Consider the following 20,263-nt stretch of genomic DNA (forward strand, 5'->3'; position numbering starts at 1 on the left):
TCTATTGAAGCTGTTTGCTGCTAGATTTTCTGTATAAACGATATAAACTTTAAATAAGATATATAGACAAGTTACTTGCTGTAGTTATTTTTTCATCTCGGATCCGCTTTAAAAGACTTTTGTTGAGCAGGTGTATGAGGCTTAACACTATGCCTTCACAAAAAGTGGATTAGAATGTTAAAAAAATGTATTGCCATTAAGTCTAGCAACTTGTCAAGCAGTGTACCAGATATTAAAGGGAAACTGAAGTAAGAGGTATACGGAGGCTGCCATATTTATTTCCTTTTAATCAATACCAGTTGCCTGGCAGCCCTGCTGGTCTATTTCTCTGCTGTAGTATCTGAATAACACCAGAAACAAGCATGCAGCTAGTCTTGTCAGATCTGACTTTAAAGTCTGAAACACCTGATCTACTGCATGCTTGTTCAGGGGCTATGGCTAATAGTATTAGAGGCAGAGGATAGGCAGGGCTGCCAGGCAACTGGCATTGCTTAAAAGGAAATAAACATGGCAGCCTCCATATACCTCGCTCTTCAGTTTTCCTTTAAAGGACAACTGAAGAGGAGTGTTATGAAGGTTGTCATATTTATTTGCTTTTTAAAGAGAACCCGAGGTGGGTTTGAAGAATATTATCTGCATACAGAGGCTGGATCTGCCTATACAGCCCAGCCTCTGTTGCTATCCCAAACCCCCCTAAGGTCCCCCTGCACTCTGCAATCCCTCATAAATCACAGCCACGCTGCTGACAAACAGCTTGTCAGAGCTGGCTGTGTTTATCTCTATAGTGTCAGTCTGCTGCTCTCCCCGCCTCCTGCAGAACTCCAGTCCCCGCCTGCATCCCTTCCCTCCCTGCTGATTGGAGGGAAGGGACAAGGGCAGGGACCGGAGCTATGCAGGAGGCGGGGGAGCAGCTGAGACTGACACTACAGATGTAAACACAGCCTCACAGCACGGCTGTGATTTATGAGGGATTGCAGAGTGCAGGGGGACATTAGGGGGGTTTGAGATAGCATCAGAGGCTGGGCTGTATAGGCAGATCCAGCCTCTGTATGCAGATAACATTCTTTAAGCACACCTCGGGTTCTCTTTAAGCAATACCAGTTGTTTGGCTGTGCTGCTGATCCTCTGCCTCTAATACTTTTAGCCATAGCCCCTGAACAAGCATGCAGCAGATCAGGCGTTTCTGACATTATTGTCAGATTTGCCAAGATTAGCTACATGCTTGTTTCTGGTGTAATTTAGGCACTACTGCAGCCAAATAGATCAGCAGGGCTGACAGGCAACTGGTATTGTTTAAAAGGAAATAAATATGACAGCCTCCATATACCCCTCACTTCAGTTGTCCTTTAATGGCCTGTTCATTTTTCCATTAAAGCAGAGTATCACTTTATATACATTAGCCTGTAAAATTACGGGTCAATATATGTGTAGCTTTGAGCATTATTCTAAAGGTGCCTTTGTAACCACTCTTTTTGCACTGAACTAGTTAAGCATCCACTGGACCTTCATCCCCGAATGTAGTAACTGGTAGGTTGTTAGAAATTATATGACTAGCAAGTTACTTATCTAGGAGTATGTAATGCATTACATAGGTCAGACCTTTACTTGTTTTGCTGAAGGAACTGACAGGTTGAAATTACAGTGAATCTTTAAAAAAAAAAAAAGTCATTTTGATATTCTTTCAGCCAGGATTAAGATGCACACACACGTTAGTCTAAACTTCAACAGGATGTAAACCTGACGAAGGCTGCAAGGCCGAAAGCTTGTTTATTCTTATTCATTTGTAGTTAGCCAATAAATGGTATCATCCTGATTTAAAACTTCTTGCTTTTACTGATGGCTAACACGGTACAATACCCTACTGCTACTACTAGTCTAAACTTGGCAGAGACGCCCCCAAGCGCATAGCATCCTTCCTTAACCTCCTGGGGGTTTCAATTATTTCGCCCAGGAGGTGGCGCAGCACTATTTTTTAAATTTTTTTATTTTTAAATCATGTAGCGAGCCCAGGGCTCGCTACATGATAGCCGCTGTGCAGCGGCATCCCCCCACCCCCTCCGATCGCCTCCGGCAATCAAAGCAAACAGGAAATCCTGTTCAGAACGGGATTTCCTGTTTGGCTTCCCCCGTCGCCATGGCGACGATCGGGATGACGTCATCGACGTCATGACGTCAGAGGGAGTCTCGATCCACCCCTCAGTGCTGCCTGGCACTGATTGGCCAGGCTGCGCACGGGGTCTTGGGGGAGGGGGGAGCGGCGCGGCACGGCGGGTAGCGGCGAATCAGCGCGGAGCGGCGGCGATCGGTATATACACGCAGCTAGCAAAGTGCTAGCTGCGTGCAACAAAAAAAAAAATTATGCAAATCGGCCCACCAGGGCCTGAGAAATCCTCTGTGGCGGCTTACCCCGAGCTCAGCTCGGGATTAGCCCCCAGAGGGTTAAATGCCAGTCGTAAGCCGATTCGTTGTGTGCCATGTTGCTGTCCCTCCTCCCCTATAGAAAAGTCCCTATAGGCTAGCACCACCTCTGTACAACACGTAGTCCCAAACTGTCACACAAGGGATCAAATTCTAAAATTTCTGAGGGCAACAGTAATTGTTCATGTTATATATTTAACTTTACCTTGCTTCTGTGATGTGTTATTATTCCTCTGCCGAGTATCTATCGCGAATACAGCCTCCCCATGCACCTCCAAGAGATCCGGATTGCTGGATCATCTCGGCTGAGCGCATAATTCTCCTACTCACCCCACATCTGTGTTGATGAACTTCTATACTGGGAATGATTATGCTAGGTTGCCTTCTGCTCAAATAATTTACTCTTTAAAGAAAATATACCTGCCAAGTCCTTGATGACGTCGTCTCGGTTCATATGATTGTTATTCCGTGCTTTGTACACGATTTGAAAGGTTCCTTTATTTGGGGCCTTAAACCAAGTGGGGAGGAAAGTCTCTGCATACTTTTTCAGGTCCTCTGGAAAAGCTTTGCATGTGCCAGTGACTGGCAACATACGGAGAATCACACGTGTCTTCTTCTTCTTGGTGGTGTACAGATCGTTCAGTATGTGGTGCACCAACTTGTCAGGCTCTAAAACATCACAATGGACAAAATCAGTAAACACTAAACAAATGATTTATTAAAACTAGCACAAAGACTAGAGAAAATTTGGAGTAGTTGTCTGTAGTAACCAGTCAGAATCACCACTTCAAAGAACAGCTGAAACCTGATGGTTCGGCAATGCCTCCAGATTTCTATGCACAGGTCTTCATAAATCAGACCCCATGTTTTTATCAAAGCATATATGATTAAAAAAAAAAAAGAAACTCAGTTTTGCATTTAAAGTAACCCTGTAGTGGATCATGCCCCCATACCACCTGGCAGTAAGGCTGTATAGTAAGCCGCCTAATTGCCTTACCAGCACTAACTGCTATCACTAAGGCAGCTCCATTGAACCTAGTGAGTCACTACAGTGGGGTCAGAATCCAACTATGGACTTGCCTATTATCTCCCCACATGACATCTACCTGGCCTCAGTGCAAAGGTTAGACAATGTTGTCAATGTCTGGGGGGGGGGGGGGGGGGGAGGAGAATAACTGTATACAGTGTTATTTTTTTTCCAACTTCTGATACAACATAGCATACACTGGTGATGTATTCTACCACTCCAGGCTGTTTTTTAACTTATTTAATTAAGTATTAGGCCAAAATGGTGTTCAAGCAGTGCCTGGAGACACAGTTTCACGCTTGCTCAGCAGCAGCCACTGCAGCTGCAATGCCAGAAGTGACCAAAATCAACATGTCAACTTTCATTGTGAAGAAGAAGTAATGGCTAAAGATACTGAAGAGAGGAGATGCAAGAAAGCCGCAGTTCTATTCATCTAGTTACAGTGGCTTGCAAAAGTATTCGGCCCCCTTGAAGTTTTCCACATTTTGTCACATTACTGCCACAAACATGAATCCATTTTATTAGAATTCCACGTGAAAGACCAATACAAAGTGGTGTACATGTGAGAAGTGGAACGAAAATCATACAGGATTCCAAACATTTTTTACAAATAAAGAACTGCAAAGTGGGGTGTGCGTAATTATTCAGCCCCCTTTGGTCTGAGTGCAGTCAGTTGCCCATAGACATTGCCTGATGGGTGCTAATGACTAAATAGAGTGCACCTGTGTGTGATCTAATGTCAGTACAAATACAGCTGCTCTGTAAAGGCCTCAGAGGCTGTCTAAGAGAATATTGGGAGCAACAACACCATGAAGTCCAAAGAACACACAAGACAGGTCAGGGATAAAGTTATTGAGAAATGTAAAGCAGGCTTAGGCTACAAAAAGATTTCCAAAGCCTTGAACATCCCACGGAGCACTGTTCAAGCGATCATTCAGAAATGGAAGGAGTATGGCACAACTGTAAACCTACCAAGACAAGGCCATCCACCTAAACTCACAGGTCAAACAAGGATAGCACTGATCAGAAATGCTGTCAAGAGGCCCATGGTGACTCTGGACGAGCAGCAGAGATCTACAGCTCAGGTGGGGGAATCTGTTCATAGGACAACTATTAGTCGTGCACTGCACAAAGTTGGCCTTTATGGAAGAGTGGCAAGAAGAAAGCCATTGTTAAAAGAAAAGCATAAGAAGTCCCGTTTGCAGTTTGCCACAAGCCATGTCAGATGAGAACAAAATGGAACTTTTGGGCCAAAATGCAAAACGCTATGTGTGGCGGAAAACGAACACTGCACATCACTCTGAACACACCATCCCCACTGTCAAATATGGTGGTGGCAGCATCATGCTCTGAGGGTGGTTCTCTTCAGCAGGGACAGGGAAGCTGGTCAGAGTTGATAGGAAGATGGATGGAGCCAAATACAGGGCAATCTTGGAAGAAAACCTCTTGGAGTCTGCAAAAGACTTGAGACTGGGGTGGAGGTTCACCTTCCAGCAGGACGACGACTCTAAACATAAAGCCAGGGCAACAATGGAATGGTTTAAAACAAAACATATCCATGTGTTAGAATGGCCCAGTCAAAGTCCAGATCTAAATCCAATCGAGAATCTGTGGCAAGATCTGAAAACTGCTGTTCAAACGCTGTTCATCTAATCTGACTGAGCTGGAGCTGTTTTGCAAAGAAGAATGGGCAAGGATTTCAGTCTCTAGATGTGCAAAGCTGGTAGAAACATACCCTAAAAGACTGGCAGCTGTAATTGTAGCAAAAGGTGGTTCTACAAAGTATTAACTTAGGTGGCTGAATAATTACGCACACCCCACTTTGCAGTTATTTATTTCTAAAAAATGTTTGGCATCATGTATGATTTTCATTCCACTTCTCACGTGTACACCACTTTGTATTGGTTTTTCATGTGAAATTCCAATAAAACTGATTCATGTTTGTGGCAGTAATGTGAAAAAATGTGGAAAACTTCAAGTGGGCCGAATACTTTTGCAAGCCACTGTAGATGAATAATTAGCAGGTTACCAGCGACAGGGGAACGGAGCATCGGAGGAGGACGTTGCGGGACATTACAGCTGCAGGGGCAGATAGAAGCCCCAGGTAAGTGGAAGTTTTAGCTTTTTTAAATATATCAGAGAACCCCTTTAATTACTTGCCGACTACTCCACGCCGATTGGCGTGAACGCGGCGGCAGCCCCAGGACCACTCCACGCTTGGCGTGAACGGCTATCAATGGGGCTGGCAGGAGATTGCGCGCGCATCTTCGCTCCGTCATTTAGGCTCCCAGCGGTGATCGCTGCTCGTGTGACACGGCTGTCCCCCTGGGTGGCAAGAGAGCAAACAGCTCTCATTGGCTAAAGCCTATGACAGCCAATCGCTGTCATAGACTGGCTAGAAGAGGGAGGGATTTTTAAATAAAAATAAAAAAAAATTAAAAAAATTATTAGAAGAATAAACAGAAAAATATTTACAATAAAAAATAAACATTGGGGGAACGATCAGACAAAAAAGGGAGAAAAGGGGGGGGAGGGAATCACTTGTAAGCTGAGTTGTGCGACCCTGCAGCTAGGCCTTAAGCCCAATCTACACGATACGATTCTTTGTACGATTCGATTACGATTCTATTTACAATCCGATTAAATTCGACATGCCCGATCGTGATTCGATTAAATTCGATTTGCCATTGCAAAACAATGGCAAATCGAATTGAATCGAATCCCGATCGGACATGTCGGATTTAACCGGATCGTAAATAGAATCGTACAAAGAATCGTATCGTGTAGATTGGGCTTTAAAGCCGCAGTGGCCTATTACAGAAAAATGGCCTGGGGTCTTTAGGGGGGTTTAACATTGCGGTCCTCAAGTGGTTAAAGAGACACTGCAGTGAAAAATTATGATATCATGAATTGTATGTTTAGTACAGATAATTACTAGAACATTAGTAGCAAAGAAAAGATTTTTTAACCTCCCTGGCGGTAAGCCCGACCTACACTCGGGCTAGCCGCCGCAGAGGATCATTTGGCCCGGGAGGATTTTTTAAAATAAAATGTGGTTAATATGCTTAAAGGGAAGGTTCACGGTCACGCTCTTCTGCGCTCCAAAATGCGCCTCACACGGGCGCGCTGACGTCATCGGTCGTCCTCCGGGCTGTACTGCGCAGGCGCAGTAGTTCTGCGCCTGCGCAGTACAGCCCGGAGGACGTCTGATGACGTCAGCACGCGGGTTAAAGAGAGGGTAAGGATTCACTAATTGCGGTTGCCGCGGGGACACATAGGGGTACACTGGCGCCGGTCCGAATGTATTATTCGGACTATAAGACGCAGTGACTTTTTCACCCCACTTTAGGGGGAGAAAAGGTGCGTCTTATAGTCCGAAAAATACGGGATATCATAAAAAAAAAAAAAATTCACTTCAGTATCTTTTTAAAAATGTATTACTCCGTTTTCTAATACTTTCAGTCGAGGCTCTCTACACACAATTCATATGGTTCCATGTCTTTTAAATAGTTTGGCTCTCTATAACTTCACTGGGTACCTTGTTCTGGACTGTCATAAATTGGAATGGAGACATAGCCATGCTACCATATATTGTTTAAACTACACAGTAACACAATGGCTATCATTCATAAAGCATTTCCGCATGGGGATATGCTGAAAACAGCTGAATTTACTGAGCACTTAGCAAAGTGTCTATTCATAACAGCTGTTTCCGCATGAAAAGCTACAATTACCGAGAAATTACCACCTTGTGCGGTGATTATGTTAACACGTCACCATATGTCAATTCATAAAGATTAGTGAAAGCGGTGTCAGCACGGAGATTACCGCTTCCTTGGCAGAGCCGATAAGCATGCGGAGAACAGCTAAGCTAATGAGACAGACCTCCCAGGCAGCAGCAGCGAGAGCAGAGCAAAAAAGGCATTCCGGAATACCAAGGCTGTGTTTTTTAACCCCTTGGGTACCTGTTTTCAGATTTATTTCACATTACAAAGCCTGCATGTGTAACATTTTTTTGAAGTTCTTCTAAGCTGTGGCAATTAAATAGATTGTTTAGAAAGACTAATACACAGATTTAGGCCTGGAACCCACTGAAATCCGCAAACGCAAAACGCAACCGCTAGTGTTTTGTCTGAGCGGTTTGCAAGCGGATTCATGCGCGTTTTCGGTCGCGTTTTGCAACAGTGTATTTTTTTGCTCAGCGGTTGTGTAGCGTTTTGCGTTTCGCGTTTTTATCCTGATTGGTCCTGTGAATTATTTTTAATTTTGTTACAGTGTGCTGAACCGCAAAACGCTAGCAAAACCGCTCAGTTTAGGTTTTGCTGAGCGTTTCTGCTAGCGTTTCAATACTTTACATTGAAGCGCTAACGCTCCCAAAATGCTGCAGGTCCTGTGTTTGCGTTTCTGGGAAACGCAAACGCTCCTGTGGAAGTTGCCCCATCCATTAACATCAGCTGAGCGTTTTGGCAAAACGCTAGCGTATCGCAGCGCTGCCAAAATGTTCAAAAAAACGCTCTTGTGGGTTCCAGCCCTTAGTGCAGATTCAGGCTAAACAGAGGCAGTTTTAAAAAAAATGCACATGTAAAGGGATGCTGGGGCTGCCTCTTCTATAGTAACGCTGTCTCTGGAGGAGAAAATGTATCAACTCGGCAGCTTCTAGTGTTTCCGCAAGCCTACCGCCTGCCTAGAGCCAGCCTAGTTCGGGAAAATACTGCAGTGCTATCGCAACTGTAAACATTTTTATGAATGAGCACACAGAAGTCTAAAATACTGATTGCGGCATTTTCCCGCACAGATTTTTTTTACCGCACTGCTTTTATGAATGATAGCAAATATATGTGACAAAACTGACCAAGTAGAAATGCTACAGAAGGATCAGACATCTTACCAATGTTCTGGGTCCTAATGAAGACAACATTATTGGCTCCACTATCCACAGACTGAAACCTGCGCAGGTTCTTTTCTGTTGAAGTGCGAATCTGATCAACTTCCTTCTTCAAGGCTGCTTCAACATCGTCTTCATCCTCTTCACTTCCTGATGCTACATCATCCTTTTCACAAAGCTAAAAAGGGAAAATAATATTTATATTGCTATTATTTTCAGATAACTTATGTTCATTGTGCAGGAGGCGGGTACAAAAATATTTCACATGAAAACTGTACATATTACATGGTTGAAGCTCTTATATGGGTCACAGCAAGGACATTTAAATACACAGCAAAAATAAAGCAAAGAGCAATGAACAGATGCGCAGTAACCCACATAAACCAATTATGGATAAACTGAAAACAGACTATTGTGCCTTACCTTTTTTTTCACAGCACAGAAACAAAATATACATAGAATACCTTTACCTATGTATAAAATACCAATAAACTTAATCCCCCCACCTGCAATAATTTAGAAATTGTAATAGGTACTTTCAACAATTCAAACATACTGGCCTCAATTCACGGAGCGTTATCAAACGTTTATCAAACACTTTATCAAGCTTTTGATAATTTACCTCATGGGTAAAATCTCACTAAGGTGTTATATATTTGTTGAACGTTTTATCGGTAAAACATTCGATAAATATATAACACCTTAGGGAATTTAAAATGAGATTTTACCCATGAGGTAAATTATCAAACGTTTGATAAAGTGTTTGATAAATGTTTGATAATGCTCCGTGAATTGAGGCCACTGTGTATTTGCAAATATGTGATTTTAATAAAACAGACAAGGATTTTCCAAACCTGCTGGAGGTGACCTGGAACTTTTTACTTTATATTTAAAACCATAAAATATTAATATGAATGTCTGCAAAAACCTTACTCTGGGGCAGAACTGGTGGTCTTACATCAGCTGGAAGCCATTCCTTCTCAGTCCTAATGCTGAATACACACGGTGCGTTCCCGCACTCGATTTCCCGCTCGATTCGTTTATTTCCAACATGTCCGATTTTCATTTCGATGGATCGTTAGGTCAATTTGGCATACTTTACATGCAAATCGACCTAACGGTCCATCGAAATGAAAATCGGACATGTTAGAAATAAACGAATCGATGGGAATCGAGCGGGAAATTGAGTGCGGGAACGCACCGTGTACTCAGCATTAGGCCTCCATTAGAAAAGCTAGTAAATGGAGGTCCAGGAGACCTCAACTAGTTCTGTAAAAGTTAAAGAGCACCACATTACTAGCTTATTATGCCACAAGCCTTTTCCAGTTTGGGCTGGAACCCACTACAAAACGCTATCGCTAGAGTTTGTAAGCGATTTCATTAGCGTTTTCGATAGCAATTGTAAAAAGTGTAATCAATTTGCCAGCGGTTGTGTAGCGATTAGCGTTTTTTATTCTGATTGGTCCGTTCACTCAACTTTAAATTTGTTACAGTGTGCAGTAATGTAAAAACGCTAGCAAAATCGCTCTGTGTAGGTTTTGACGAGCGATTATGCCAACGTTAATATACTTCACATTGCAGAAACGCTAATGCTCAAAAATGCTGCATGTCCTGCATTTACGATTTTGGTAATCGCAATCGCTCCAGTGGAATTTGTCCTATCCATTAACGTTAGCTGAGCGTTTAGGGAAATCACTAGCGGTTTAAATCGCTCCCTAAATGCTCAGAAAATCGCTCTAGTGGGTTCCAGCCCTTAGACAAGAACTTGTTGGATACAGGCTACCGTCACTTTGACTTACAAATTAAAGGTGTCAATGTATGTACAGGCACTAGACTTTTATCATTGGAGACAATCATCGCAGTCATCTTGGAAACAAAAATTAGTGTCAGCACAACCGTAGTTTAGTGTTCAAACTTGTCAGAATGCAGTGGCAGTGACCATTGCTATTCTGTCCTCTTTGGACACTAGTCCCTAATAGTCTTCCCCTTCCTTTTACTACAGAACAGGCTGCTTTGCTGTAAAAAAAAAACATAATTTACAAAAAAACAACATCATTTATTAATTTTTGTATGGCAACCGAAATTGCATACCTTTACATGGCTTAACAACCGTCCCAGAGTGGGAAGAGTATGGATTTCAATGCATCCAGGCGGAAATACAAAAGCCTGTTATTTCAACAGATCCTGAAATTCTGATCTACAAGTTGGTGCATAACTAGCCAATATTCGCCATGACTCCACATTTGGACATTCAAAAGAGTAGCATCAGAGAGCCAAAATCGTACCGTGCATTAGACATGCGGTGCGACTATACAGAGAAGCATACAGTACAATGAAATTATGCATCACTGCCACTATAAACTTGCATATTGCCTGTTAAATGCACAGCAACATGTAAGCAGCATAGGAGTATCATTGCATCATGTTGATGATACTGTCCGTTGCAAAGGAATGTAACAGTTTGATGAAAGGACCCTTAGAGTTTGACTAGCACTTGGTTGGGCTTTACTAAGGTGGAGGTTATCTAGGTTACTCAAGTTTTTACATCACAGTTTCTGCTCACACTTGATTCCTGTCTTTAAAACGATATTGCCACCATAAAAATCTAATTTCAACAGCAACTGGTCTGAGTGTATTAAGTGATAAACATGCTAATCCTGCATTCAAAACTTGCAAAACTTTTTCTGCTGTTATGGTTTGGAGTTATTAGATACTTTAGGAGCACTGGCCCTAGTGCCAAACAGTGCCAAAGAGTTGAATGCTGGGAGTTATTTTTATCGATAATATATTACTCCTCTTCCATTTATTTCCCTGCCTAGCCGCTTATCAGAAACACCCTTTGATTACTTGTGTTAACAATCAAGGCTGAGGTGACTCAGTGATTGGATGTGTAAATAAAAAAAAAGACAGTGCAGTTATTAGTATACTCCTCAGTGGGAGTGTCTGAAGACTCTGGGAGGAGGGCAGCTAATGAATACACAATGAGGAAGGGGGGGGGGGACAAGAGTCAAGGAGGATATGATGTCAGCATTAGCTTGGCAAGATGGCCACTGCCTAGAATAGGATTTTCTGCTTTTCCTTTATAAAATTCACTAGAGATGGGAAGTTCGGATCTTTTCAATGATCCGGATGATTCGAATCGGATCATTGAAGAGATCCGGATCTTTGATCCGAATCTCGGATCATTTTACTACCGGAAGCATTCGGGGGTGAAATGAACAGCAGGACAGGTCTGTGGACAGGAGAAGGGGAGGGGGGTGGACACACAGAGAAGGGGAGAAGATGGACAGAGGGCAGGGAGTGGACAGAGAAGGGAGGAGGGACGAGCAGAGAGCAGAAATGTTTGCACGTAATACCCACATGCTGCAATCATTATGCTTTACATGTATTTCACCTATATGCTCATCTGTATACTTTGAAAGAAAAGGTCGCACAGTGAAAGAAAGCATTCCCAGAAGATAAGTGCAGCTGTTTAGTGCCGAGTGCAGGAGGATTATATTGCCTTTCAATCACAGTGCCTGCAAAGTTACTGAGCTGTGCTGAGCCAAAAGCTTCCCATGTGTTCACTGTGCAGCACTACGGAACAGCCAGCCTATAATGGGCAGCACATTGCAGCCAGTATGTGTGCTCTACACATATCTGGCAGTGGCACCCATGTCCCCTCTCTCTCATCTACCTGTCTCCCTGCAAGGCTGCCTCCCATACAACAGAGCGATCTCTGCTTCCAGGACCCCGCTGCCCGCTGAGAGGGGGCGTGTCGCTCCTGGCCCCGCCCCTTTTGCAATCTGAATCGTTCATTTTGATGATTCGGATGATCGACTCATAAAATAGATTCGGATCAAAGATCCGAATCGTTCATGATCCGGACAACACTAAAATTCACAGGAATGGCTAGCACAATACAACTGTTATGTAAGTGGAAGTAGTATTTATCTAGTTATATATGTGTTTTTTATTTCTAGGTTAGCATGGGTGTCACTTGTTCTTTAATAAGTATTAGGAATCGTGATGCAGCCGCTACAGTAAAACACCAAAGTCAAGGAGAGCTGCATGCTGGACAAATGCTATTAATTTTTAGAAAGCATTCACTGCCCCTGAGATGAAGCTTGCAGTTGTTGTTTTTTTCTCTAATGTTCATCAAATGTTATTCTAAATGAATACACTCAGAAACTCCTTAGGTAACTGTATTCATTACTGTATGATGCCACTAGTATCCCAACAGTTTGGAAAGTGCCACTCTACAGAAATTGTGAATGCAAGCCGATTAGGGTATTCTGAATAGTTTTCATGACTTTATACATGTGATATCCCGTTAGTGGTAGAAAAGGGAGATTATAAAACTATTTAACTGGATAAGAGCTTTAACAGCCATTGGGGTGGATATATAGCAGATGTTGATGGTTTTACACTGCATAGATAGCCCTAGAAATCTGTACTCATATAACATTGCAGCCAGTGGCCATGATAATGTTGCTTTTACACACCTTCTCAACCCCATACAGAAGATCTCCATACTCGTTGAGTAGGCTGTAGGCTTCCCCCACACACTTCCTCTCGTTCATATTGCAGGTGATGAGGATGCCCTGCATGCCCACCTCCAGCTGCTTGCCGCCCTTGTGCCTCTTGGCATTCCCCACATACTGAGACTTCCCCCTCTTCTTTCCCTTCTGCACGTCGGCGCTCATACTTCCAGCGATACCTCTCCTCTCCCCTACAGTCCTACACAAATCAAACACGTGTCGCACCGTCGCAGCTGTATAACGTCACTGCTAGCGTCATATGAGAGACAGCGCGACAGTACACTGTGTGCAAGTGTTGCAGGCTGTTATATATATTCCCCTTTTCTTCACCTGCTGTGTGCTCATTCTATTGAAACTGTATCTCGTAAAAGCTTGTATCTGCCATAGAAAATGTCTGTGACATTGCTGTTTTCCACACCTACACTGACGGCAAGAGGCTGTCTCACTATATAAGCATAAGCTCCCAACTGTCCCTCTTTTGGAGGGACAGTCTCTCTTTGAGAGCCCTGTCCCTCTTTCCTCCTCATTTGTCCCTCTCTGTATGTAAAAAAAAAAAAAATATATATATATATATATATATATATATATATATATATATATATATATATATAATTAGAGTGACCAGATTTTTGTGGATCCAACCTGGGGGGGGGGGGGGGGGGGCGGCGCGAAAAGTGGGGAGGACTAAGAAGCGCACAGCGGCGAAGACTGGGGGGGGGGGCTGAGGCGCGCGCAGCGCCGAAAAAATTGGCGTGGCCATGACATTGTATGGGCGGAGCTAACGTAATGATGTAACAGCGAGGCATAAGAAAGCAGTGTTTACGCCATGATGTGGACAAACGAGACTTTGCATCATGGGTGTGCAGAAACTGTGTGATGCTAATAGTATACCGTAACCACAAAGCAGCAAACATAGCCATCTATGACCATTAAATAATAAATGCAGTAACAGTTACCCCGGACACCAGAAAATAAACGCAATAGGCAACATGTCAGCACAAAATAACCGCAATGCGGGCAACATGTCAGTATAAAATAAATGCAATGCGGGCAAACATGTCAGTACAAAATAAACGCAATGCGGGCAACATGTCGGTACAAAATAAACGCAATGCGGGCAAACATTTCACCAGAAAAGAAACGCAATGCGGGCAAACATTTCACCAGAAAAGAAACGCACTGCGGGCAAACATTTCACCAGAAAAGAAACGCACTGCGTGCAAACATTTCGCTAGAAAAGAAACAATGCGGGCAAACATTTCACCAGAAAAGAAACAATGCGGGCAAACATTTCACCAGAAAAGAAACAATGCGGGCAAACATTTCACCAGAAAAGAAACAATGCGGGCAAACATTTCACCAGAAAAGAAACGCACTGCGGGCAAACATTTCACCAGAAAAGAAACGCACTGCGGGCAAACATTTCGCTAGAAAAGAAACAATGTGGGCAAACTTTCACCAGAAAAGAAACGCACTGCGGGCAAACATTTAGCTAGAAAAGAAACAATGCGGGCAAACATTTCACCAGAAAAGAAACGCACTGCGGGCAAACATTTAGCTAGAAAAGAAACAATGCGGGCAAACATTTCACCAGAAAAGAAACGCACTGCGGGCAAACATTTCACCAGAAAAGAAACAATGCGGGCAAACATTTCACCAGAAAAGAAAAAATGCGGGCAAACATTTCACCAGAAAAGAAACAATGCGGGCAAACATTTCACCTGGAAAAGAAACAATGCGGGCAAACATTTCACCTGGAAAAGAAAGCATTTACTCACCTGGCAGAAGTCTCCGGCCTCTGGCGCGCTGCTCCTGGGACCGTCTTACTTCTCCTGCAGTCTCCCGCGCTGACAGCCTGGCAGAGCAGGGCTACGGCAAGATGGTGCCGAAGCCCTGTACTGGAGACACAAATAGGTCTCCAGTACAGGGCTTCGGCAGCCATCTTGCCGTAGCCCTGCTCGCCTGCCGGTGTCGGAAACAGACACCGGAAGAGGAGGCTGGAGCGGGGCTGCAGGCAATGAACTGGCACGGCGTCTATAGACGCCGCTGCCAGTTCATTGAGGAGAGAGTGGCCAGAGTCCCGAGGCCGGGACGTCCCGCTGCTGAAAGCGGGACGTTTCCCGGGACCTCATTAAGCCTGGGACAGCGGATCCCGAATCCGGGACGTGTCCCAGGCAATCCGGGACGTCTGGTCACTCTAATATAATTTCTCTACTGAAAAAATGTGTTTGACTCTAAACTTTACTCCCATCCTTTAAATTGATCTATTATTAATTTTAAAATGTAGCAGTAGGGTATTGTACCATGTTAGCCATCAGGCCGAAAGCTTTCTTATTCTTATTCATTTTTAGTTAGCCAATAAATGGTATCATCCTGATTTAAAGCTTCTTAATTTTAATGTTAACATGAAGGAAAATGAACCAGGATAGAAATGACCAGTGTGGTTTGAATTATAAAACAACATATTTTTCTTATGAAATCATTATGGTATGCGTGACTAGGTGCATGAGGGGGCGTGATTGGGGGAGTGGCGTGGCCGTGGCTTAAGTATTCCTCTTTCTCATCTCAAAAAGTTTAGAGGTATGTATAATATATGAGTTATTATTTCTAACGCTTGCTACACACATACTATGTTTACAATTCATGTCACTATTTTATGCAAGAAGTTTTGAATCAGGATGATACCATTTATTGGCTAACTTAAAAGTTTATATAAAAGAGTAAGCTTTCGGCCCTTGGACCGAAAGCTTGCTCTTTTAAGGTGCGTACACACGCACTACTTCCGCCAACGACAGGTCCGCCAGACCCTCCCGCTGGGTGGACATTCAGTGTGTACGCGCTGTCGGCGGACTGATAAGGTTGTTTCTGAATTATCCGCTCAGGTTAATACCACATTCTGCGGTCAATGGGCACAATCCAATTCACTTTTTCTCCTAGGAGCTAACTTTTTATCTTCTGTTAACTTTATCAGTACTCTGCAATTGGAAAAGTACCAATAAGTAGGTGAAAAAGCACTGTCAAAATCATTTGGAGTATTTTATTGCATGCTGGTGGTTTAAAAAGCATTTTATTGATAAGGTGCAAAGTTTTACCTAGGAGAAACCAGGAGAAAAAGTGAATTGCATAATCCCCGCTATGTTTATGCAATGTAGAAGTAAGTCAATGCGTTTGTAGGAAACTCATCCAAACACAAAGAAAACATACACAATCTATGCAAATAAGTGATGTTCAGCCCAATACTTTAGACTTAGGAAGTTGGGACAATGGATAGGGTAAGGGAAAAGGATGAGGTTGCATCAGGCAATTATAAGGGTTGGGATGGAGTTAGGATAAGCAGCTCCCAGCTGCTCCAGAGGTAGCACTGTGGCTTTGTGCTACTGCACAGGCTGTACTTGTGCCTACTCAGTACAACCATGCAGAACTAGAACATATTCCACATGCTCTTGTTGAATATGCTCACAGGGTCCCAGTGCTGGGACAGCTATGCAAACAAAGAATGGCACTGTAACAATTTGTACAAAAAAAAAAAAATAGACTGCAAGGAAGCCATAGGCACACCTTGAGTACAATGGGCTTGATTCAAGAAGCTGTGTTGCTATATCAGAGCAGCTTCTTGAAGGCACGCTACTCTGCAAGAGTGAGCGGAGCATGCATCCCTGGATTTAGGTCACACTGCTGGTCATCAACAGTGTGACCTAAATCCAGAGATGCATGCTCCGCTCGCTCTTGCAGAGTAGCGTGCCTTCCTTAGTTTCGTGCATTGCCTACATAGCAACGCGCGCTCCTTTACATGCCGCCAGCTGCTGTGAAATATTGCAACCACTACTATGTTAATTAACATAGTTACTATGTAATTAACATAGTAACGATGTTAATCAACATAGTAGCGGCTGCGCTAGGGAAGTATCACGGCAGCGATACTTCACCGTAGCGTGTGGCATTTAAAGGAGCTACGTAACTAAGGATGGCACGCTACATTGCAAGAGCGAGCGAAGCGTGCATCCATGGATTTAGGTCACGCTACTGGTCATGGAGCCTGCGCTGCTATAGCAGCACAGCTTCATTAATCAAGCCCAATGGATTGCTGTGCATTCAGTGAGTCATCAAAAGAAGGTGTATGCTTCACACTAGGACACTGCACTGCATTGAAGTATAAAGTACACAATGCAAACAAAGACATTTACAGAAGCATGCAATGTAATGCAGGCAAACAAGCAGCCTGCCCATTATGCACTGTCATTGGTGAACACTGCGTGTCAACCTGTGCGATTCTAGTAACACACTGCATGTTCTCCATCGTAATAACTGACTCCTTTACAATGCAACTGATGAGGTGTGAAATGTTCATAGACTTTGAATCACACCATGTTACGAGTGCGCCAAGCGTGTGCAAAAAAAGGGCACAGGATAAAGCCAAAATCATTATTTTTCAGTAAGGAGTACTAAAATATCAGTTTACAAAGAAATATGGCTTAAAATTAGCAATAGTTTCTAAAGTGATTTTTTTTTTAATGATTGTAAGTATTCCAAAGCCATATATTTTTGGTATAATCATGTGTACGTCCTACATGTAGCCCAAAAATATTACAGATATTTTACTACTACTAAACCTAACCCTACTCTCACACTGAACCCACCCTCTACCGATGCCTAACCCTAAGACCCCCCCTGGTGGTGCCTAACCCTAAGATGCCCCTGCTGATACTTAACCCTAAGACCCCCCTGGTGGTGCCTAACCCTAACACCCCACAAAATTATAATTTTCAAAACTAATGCAACAATTATACAAAAGTAGAATATCAAAATGTTGAAAATGTAAATGATAATTTGCAAAAATTATAAGCGTGAAAATTAATTCCATAGCGATATTTTTCAAACCCCTAATTCTGAAAACAAAAAATGTTGTTTGACGGCACAGAGCCTGGCACCAGGGCTGAGGCATAGGCTGGAGAGGCTCCAGCCTCAGGGCGCAGTGTAGGAGGGGGAGCACAATTCATTCAGCTGTCATTCCTAATTGTGTTTGAAGCAGAAATAAATAAGAAAAGGGGATACATAGCAGTGACTGCAAGTCAGATAACTAGATTTTAAGGTGTTGGGGAGGTGGTGGGCCCTGTGGCGCCTCTTAGTCTAATAGCAATCAGTGTGTGACGGCTGGGGTGGGATGGATGGAGGGGCGCACTTTGGTGTCTCAGCCTTGGGTGCTGGAGGACCTTGTCCCGCCTCTGCCTGGCACCCAAATCCTCCAGTTTTGCATCCAATAGACAATATTTAACATTAAAGTTAATGGTGGCACCTGGTTTTTCCACTTCTTGAATGGGCTTATTTTCCTGCCTCCTTCCAAGCAGTGTCCCCTACAATGCAAGGGCCTTTATGCTGGGAATATACCAGGCGTTTTTTAGGCAGATAGATAGTTCGATAGATAATTTCCGACATGTCCAATCTTACTTTCAATAGTTTTACCTCTCAATTTCTGATAGAAGTGAATGGAAATTGATAAGAAAAGATAAGAGAATCGAGCGGGAAATCGAGCGGAAAAACTAATTGAAAAAACGCATTGTGTATTCCCAGCATAAAAGGGAATTTGAAGTGAAAATAAACTTATGATATAATGATTTGTATGTGTAGTACAGCCAAGAAACAAAACATTAACAGCAGATATGAGTCTAATATTGTTTCCAGTACAGGAAGAGTTAAGAAACTCCAGTTATCTATGCAAAAGAGTCACTGATCGACTTTCAAAGTTGCAGAGAGCTCTGTCTTCTGAAGCTTATTATCTCAAGTGTCTGTCACTGTATTTTGTTTTTTTCTGCAGAGGAAAGTTCAAACGTTCACTAGCCTGCTCTGTGAAATCATTTAGGGCTTGATTCACTAAGACAAATAGCATGCCTTATCAGAGTTATCATGCCTTATCAGAGTTAAAACACCTTATCCTGCCCTGAGCCCCTGCGGGTCCAATCACTTTAAAGGACATTATCCCCGCACTTTGGGCTGAATTCACAAAGCCGCGATAACTCTTATTACGGTCGCGGTAGCGTTTCACGCGCACTATAACACGTGTAACAGTTTTCACACGCAATCGCACATTTGCGCACACAAACACGAATTTTCACTTGAAAACGGCCATATTCCGCACGAAACCGTGGACGATTTCACGTGAAAATTCGCTTTGCGTGTACAAATTCGCAAGTGCGTGTGAAAACCGTTGCGCGCATTATAGCGCCCGCAAAACGCTACCGCGACCGTGATAAGAGTTATCACGGCTTTGTGAATCAAGCCCTTTGATTGGCCCAATAGGCTGCCTGTCACTTGACAGGAAACTTAACAGGCAGCCTGTTGGGCCCATAAATGCGGGGATAATGATTGGACCTGCAGGGGCTCAGGGCAGGACGAGCAGGCATAAGTTTGTAGCTCTCGTTATGCTACTCTGATAAGGTGTGTTAACTCTGATAAGGTATGCTATTTGTCTTAGTGAATCAAGCCCTTTGAATGCAGAGTGTAGTGTGTAAACTGCAAATATTAGAGAATGATGCAATGTTATAAAAAAAAAACTATATAACTGAAAATAAAAATATGAGAATATTTTCTTTGCTACTAATGTTCTAGTAAATATCCGTACTACACAACCAATTAATTATATCATTAAAAAAAAAAATTACACTTCAGTCTCACTTTCATCACTTCAGTTTTTCTCCTAGGAAATAACTTTTCATGTTCTGTTTGAATTAGCTTTTCAAAACTCTGCAACTGAAAAAGTACCAAAAGGAAGGTGAAAAAGTAATGTCAAAATTATTCTATTTTCTTGCTTTTTGGTTGCTTAAAAGGCATTTTATTGATAAGATGTGGAAATATCGCTTAGGAGAAAAAATAAAACAAATAAGGGTTAAGTTAGAAGCCTTTCACACTATGGGCTTGATGCACTAAACTCCAGTAAATTTGCTGTGCGCTCTGTTACTATCGCAGGGTAACACTGAGCGTTAATCCATTAGCGGCATGTGCGTTACTGTGATTTATGGTAACGCACATCACAACGCCCCGTAGCAACGCATGTAACGCTAATGGGTTAATGCCTTGTGCTCCCCCTGCGCTAGTAATGTAGGCATACTTTCATTGTACTGTATGGTACCACTGTACCGTAAACACATGATGCAATGTTTTGGATACATTGCGATGCGAATGAAGAAAAATTGCATCACACCATAATCTTCATGGTGAAAGGACCTTGAGAGTACTTTGTAAAGGTGTGTACACACCTTTGACGGATGTCGCCTGTGGGGGTCAGGACCAAATCCCCTTGGGTGACATCACTGGGCTGGGCGGCACATACGTGTCAGCTATGTAGCTGATGACATGCTGTGTTGTTATGCGGGGTGGCAACAGAGAAATGACGAGCGGCCCATGCCGTACACACACCTG

General features: G+C 43.1%; 1 protein-coding gene across 1 annotated transcript in view; it reads right to left on the reverse strand.

Moving 5' to 3' along the window:
• The window catches only part of ERI2 (ERI1 exoribonuclease family member 2), a 196,613-nt gene that overhangs the window by 19,613 nt on the left and 156,737 nt on the right, over positions 1–20,263 (reverse strand). The window contains exons 10-11 of the mRNA XM_068244808.1: positions 8,334–8,508; positions 2,839–3,087 (exon numbers count right to left, since the gene is read on the reverse strand). Of these exons, the coding sequence (XP_068100909.1) occupies positions 2,839–3,087; positions 8,334–8,508 (424 nt within the window). The remainder of the gene's footprint in view (positions 1–2,838; positions 3,088–8,333; positions 8,509–20,263) is intronic.

Source organism: Hyperolius riggenbachi, chromosome 7, assembly GCF_040937935.1.
Source record: "Hyperolius riggenbachi isolate aHypRig1 chromosome 7, aHypRig1.pri, whole genome shotgun sequence".
Taxonomy (NCBI): domain Eukaryota; kingdom Metazoa; phylum Chordata; class Amphibia; order Anura; family Hyperoliidae; genus Hyperolius; species Hyperolius riggenbachi.